We start from the raw sequence: 5,215 nt of genomic DNA on the forward strand, positions 1-5,215 counted from the left end.
GGGCCGCGCCAGCCCCGCCCTCAGCAGCACCAGCGCCGCCATCGTCCCCTGCTGCCCAAGGGCACCGCGCGCCGGAACCGGAAGTCGTTAGCTCATTGGCGCTTCCGCTTCCGGGTCGTCATAGTCACGGCTATGCGCGGTGCGGCGGAGCAGTCTGCTGTAAGGAAGCGGCTCCCCAGAGTGCTGCCCGCGAAGCGGCGGCACTGCCCGACGTTGTGGCCGCAGAGAAGCGCTGCGATAAAGGCTGGCTGCGCTTGTAAAGGAACTTCCCCGCCAGGTCCCTTCCTCGCGGTGACTCCGCTTGGGGGACGGAGCCACGGCCTGAGGCAGCACGCAGCCCTTCCCCGGCTGCCAGCCCCCCGCTGCCCGCACTGAAGTGACATGGGGCGCCGAGCGGGGCTGCAGCCGCGGGGCTCCGGGTATTTCTGTTCGCGTTCGGTGCGAGCCGAAGCCGGAGCCGCGACAGCCGCACCGACGCGCTGCGCTTCCACCCGCCCCTCTTCTGCCTCCTCTCGGCCCGCCCCAGCCCCTGCCCTGCTCCGGCAGCAGCGCAGCACCACCCTGGTGGTTCAAGCCTGAGCTGCCCCTGGGCTTAATTCCAAAACAGAGACAGGAGCATCAAACGCGTCTTCATTTATTCATCTGGTGAAAACGAGGCTTGGCTGTCACCTGCAGGGAAAGCCACTCTGTACCAATCTCTCATTAATGCATCGGGCAGACCAGAGCCAGAACACAACCAGAACACAACGCCCACCGAGGCTTCTCTCCCCGCACAGGTTCAGCACTCCCAGGAGAACTGGGCACAACCCAGCGCTGCCAGGAGCTGGAGAGAAGTCTGAAACAATCACTCTGGTGTCTTCTCGTAATTACGGAAGGGGTCAGTGCACCTTCTGCTGAAGGAGAGCATTCCCTCACGCTCCCTTCTGCGCCCCACTGACCTGTGCATGATGCCACACAGGTCTTCTGCTGGAGAGGGGAAAACAAAGCTACCACAGGGCTAAATCCAGTGACATTTCCTTTGTTAGCAACTCAGCTGATGGACTTCTTATTTCTCTCCACTCTTATTGCAAGTTTTGGTCATGACTTGGGTAACAAAAAAACCAAACCCAACAAACCAACTCCAAACTGTTAAAACTTAATTTAAAAAAATAAAATGGTGCAAACATGCCTACATTCCCCTGCAGACAGCCTGTAACACTTTTGTTCATCAACAACCAACCCAGTCATATAAAGAAAACCTGAAGTTGGCAGAACTAGCCAATGTGCAAGACAGGTAACTGCTCCCCTGCTTTCCTGAGTATCAAAACAGTGAAAAGCAGGTGAGAAGCTACAGCTGGCTGCCAGGGCTCAGCATCTCCCCTGCGGTTGCAGGATGTATAAACCACAGTGCTGAAAGAAAAATACCTGCCTCTGTCCTCTATCGTGTTGTCTATGCGGCAGCCCGAGCTCAGCATCTCCCCATCAGTCCTCCTCTGAGCTCTCCTCCGACTTCTCGTCAGCGGCCACTTTCCAGTTCTTTCTCTTGCTCCTCTTCTCTATTACATTACTGTGCCGCTCCGACACAGAGTTGTGATGTTTCTTTCTCTTTTTAGTGAAGCGTTTCTCTTTTTTCTCCTCAGATTCACTGTCCTCAGAGCTGCTGGTGGTTGAGCTGCTTGCATGGGAAAAGTCACTTTCCTGCTCAGAGGAAGAGGTAGGTTCCCTAGCAGGCACTTTCCTGATCTTTTTCTTGCGCCTATGTTTCCCCTTCTGAGTGCCTGAAGTCTCCTCTTCAGAGCATTCATTCTCCCTGGAAGAATCTGATGATGACCTTCCCTGCTCCTTTTTCTTTCTCTTTTTGTGCGATCTCTTTTTTTGCTTTTTCTTGTGTGATTTCTTTGTTTTTTTCCGTTTGTGCAATTCACGGGCAGTTTGTTTTCTCAGATGAGATTTCTTCTTTCCATTGACAGCATTTTGTTTGTCTCCTTCTTGCTGGTCACTGTAAGAAGAACAAAGGATGATAAGAAGAAAGCAAACAGGCAGGCAGAGAGCAGGCAGGACTTGTTTCAAGCAAGCCCATCAATTCAGTTGAATAGTTCAGGGAAGCACACTTAGTAGCTGTATTTTTGTTTCAAATGCTTGTTAACAGCTTGAGTTCACACTTTATTAATATCTCCATTTAAGGTATTTGAGCCACAACCAAGGAGAACACATACTGAAAGCCACCGAGTGATGAAAAACTATGAAGGGTTATTTTCAATCTGTCAGTCTGACAAATATTGTATTTGATTACTGCTAGGTGTACCTTGAAATGATTAGTTCTAAGATCTTATTTTAGAGCTAAATCTCCACTTTCCAGAGTACAGGGAGAGTTGATTCTCTCCAGATAAGGAACAAATAAAAAAACACAAGTACATTATAATGCAAAGGGGAACCCTGAGCTGATTCATCTGATTTGGATTCAGCCAACTGCTCTGGTTCTCTGTTGGCCCAGACCCAAACCCCCCAACATTCAGAGCATTTTAGTAACTCAAGTTAAAGCCAAATGTCTAATTAAGAGATACAACCCTCTCCTGAGACTCAGGTAAGAGGGAAACCACATTAATGGATTGCATTTTTTTTTTTGTAAAATGCATAGCCTGACAAATTTGGGATACATCTGTGAACCCATTAGCCTTACCTATCTGTATCAAACTCTTCAGGGTACAGCTCCTTATAGCCACTGTGGCCCCATCTATAAGAAAGTAGAAACATCTATTAGCAACAAACTGACTGATGTTCAGGGAAAAAAAACTTCTGAAAAGACAGAGCCACAGAATGAGCATTAGTTTAGACAACAAAAGAGACATCAGAACCTTCCCAGTACCAAAAAAAAAGAAGAAACCAACTGATTTGGTCAGTAGTTTAAAAGCACTTTCTGTTTTTAGGCTCTTTCCTATTTCTAATCACAGCAATAATACAACTCATTTATTTAAAATAACCCCAGAGAGCACTATATTGCATTTTTAGACTTTTCCTTGGACAAAGTAACAAATACTAAACTTAGATGGAAAATGCAGGGCTGAGCTTTTGCTGCTTACTGTGACTTAAAAATTCAATTGATAAATACAAATTTGGTAAATTCCAATCAGACACTCTGTGTGACACTGCAAAGTCTGTGCATCTGACTTACTGAATGAGATCAAACACTACTTTGTAGTAAGATTCCAGAATACAAGGGGGAATGGTTTTAAACTAAGACAGGGGAAGTTTAGGTTGGATATTAAGAGGAAGTTTTTCACACACACGGTCGTGAGGCACTGGAACAGGTTGCCCAAGGAGGCTGTGGATGCCCCATCCCTGCAGGCATTCAAGGCCAGGCTGGATGTGGCTCTGGGCAGCCTGGGCTGCTGGTTGGTGACCTGCACACAGCAGGGGGTTGGAACTGGATGAGCGCTGTGGGCCTTTTCATCCCAAGCCATTTTGTAATTCTATGACGCTATGAAAGGTGCTCTAGTTACAATTATGGTCACAGAATGTTAATGCCCTCCACAGACCTGTCTGGTATGTTGGCTTCACATTCGTAGAGCTTTTTATTCCACGACCGTGCTCTCAAAAGATCATCTTCAACTGGGTTGAGAAAACGGGAGTTCTTTGTTTTCCAGTCAACCCTGTGGCCCTCCTCATCAAAGCCATCACTGCGCATCCGACTGCTGCAGAAAGAGAACAGTTGTCCTTCAGCTGTCAGTTCTGATGGAGAAACTTTCTGAGCAAGGGATTAGTCCAGCGAGGGGAGCAAAAATCCAGCAAGTCTTGGGTGTCCATCTATGCAAGAAGACCAACTATCATTTTAACAGACAGTCATCATTAGCTCTTACAGAACCAGTTCAGTAACTAACACCTGTTTTCACATTTATCACTGCCTACTGCACACAGCACAATTCTTGGCATGCAGGGATGCTCAAGGCATTGCACTAGAAGGGGTCACCTCGCCATTCACAACAAACAGCTCTGCAGGAGGCGACAATTTGCAGTAATAGACAGCTGTTATAAACACAGAAAATGGAGAACTCAGGGAACAGAACTGACTTGACTGAAACTGCAGTTTGATCAGCACCAGCTGAATTTTGAAAATTATGAAGAGGGCCTGGAGCACCTCCCATGAGGAAAGGCTAAGAGCGCTGGGGTTGTTCAGCATGGGGAAGAAAGGGCTGAGAGGGCACTCAGCACTGTTTATAACTATCTGCAGTGAGGGAGTTGAGTTGATAGAAGCAGACTCTTTTCGGTGGCACACAACAATAGAACAAAGGGCAACTGGCAGAAACTGGGACACAGAAAGCTCCATGTGAGCACAAGAAAGAATTTATTTACTGTCTGAGTTATGGAACGGGCTGCCCACAGAGGAGAGATGGCAGAGTCTCCTTCTCGGGAGATATTCAAGAACTGTCTGGATGCCCAGCTGTGTGCCCTGCCATGGAGAACTGCTTTAGCAGGCGTTGGACTCAGATTCTCTCCAATCTCTACAGTTCTGTGGTTCTTTGATGAAAGGTCAGATTTAAGCCCTGGTCTGAACTCTTGCAGTGAAAATATAACTATATAACCACTATGGTCTCCATACATTACTATGTATGACATACATTATTATGTATGACAGCGATCACAAGACGCCCTCTGCTGTGGCAAAGGGGATCAGCCGTGTCCCGCGGTGCGGAGCCCACCTGGAGGTGTCCGCCAGCACTTTGCTCCGCCGTCGCCAGAACGTCTCCTCCGCCTGCTTCTCCCACTCCCGGATCTTCCACATCTCCGACTCTTCCTGGATCTGAAAATCGCGAAAAGGGAACGGCCGAACACGTTGAGCTCTTGGCTCGGACTGCGAGCCGGCGGTGTCACCAATGTGAGCCCAGCGCTCACAGCCACACGGACGGACCTGGCGCTCCCCACGTCCCGCACCTCAACGCCGCCGGTACGCGCGGACACGATCTGAAAGCCGACAAAGCGCAACCGGAGCCCCGCTGCCGGCACACCGCGCTGCCCCCAGGAGCCGCGCCGCAGCGGGGCTGAGCGGCCAGCAGCGCCACAGCGCCCGCGGCCGGGCCATACCTTGTTGTGCGCGCCCGTGTGCCGGATGACGTTCCGCAGCAGCACCTTCCCCACCGGCACCCGAGTCATCCTGCCTGCCTTCGTTCGTTCCACTCCTCCGTCCGTCCGTCCGTCCGTCCGTCCCTCCCTCCCTCCCGCTCTCAGCGCGCAGCTCGGC

At 50.0% G+C, this 5,215-nt stretch overlaps 2 protein-coding genes across 3 annotated transcripts in view; both read right to left on the bottom strand.

The window, feature by feature from the left end:
• The window catches only part of SDHD (succinate dehydrogenase complex subunit D), a 2,789-nt gene extending 2,747 nt beyond the window's left edge, over nt 1-42 (bottom strand). Inside the window, exon 1 of the mRNA XM_010723818.2 lies at nt 19-42. Coding sequence (XP_010722120.1) covers nt 19-42 — 24 coding nt within the window. The remainder of the gene's footprint in view (nt 1-18) is intronic.
• A 576-nt stretch (nt 43-618) lies between these two features.
• On the bottom strand, nt 619-5,209 carry NKAPD1 (NKAP domain containing 1). 2 transcript variants are annotated; one of them, XM_010723771.3, is made up of 6 exons: nt 5,059-5,180; nt 4,886-4,938; nt 4,677-4,777; nt 3,516-3,671; nt 2,660-2,713; nt 619-1,978 (listed from the first exon to the last, which is right to left on the bottom strand). In XM_010723771.3, exons 3-6 carry the CDS (start codon nt 4,757-4,759, stop codon nt 1,462-1,464), a joined length of 810 nt encoding a protein of 269 aa, XP_010722073.1. In that variant the 5' UTR covers nt 4,760-4,777; nt 4,886-4,938; nt 5,059-5,180; the 3' UTR covers nt 619-1,461. The 2 variants fall into 2 exon arrangements, with proteins under 2 accessions (XP_010722073.1, XP_010722071.1); XM_010723769.1 differs by lacking the exon at nt 4,886-4,938 and having other exon boundaries at nt 5,059-5,209.
• Between the last annotated feature and the right edge of the window lie 6 nt (nt 5,210-5,215).

The sequence above is a fragment of the Meleagris gallopavo genome, chromosome 26, assembly GCF_000146605.3.
Source record: "Meleagris gallopavo isolate NT-WF06-2002-E0010 breed Aviagen turkey brand Nicholas breeding stock chromosome 26, Turkey_5.1, whole genome shotgun sequence".
Lineage (NCBI taxonomy): Eukaryota > Metazoa > Chordata > Aves > Galliformes > Phasianidae > Meleagris > Meleagris gallopavo.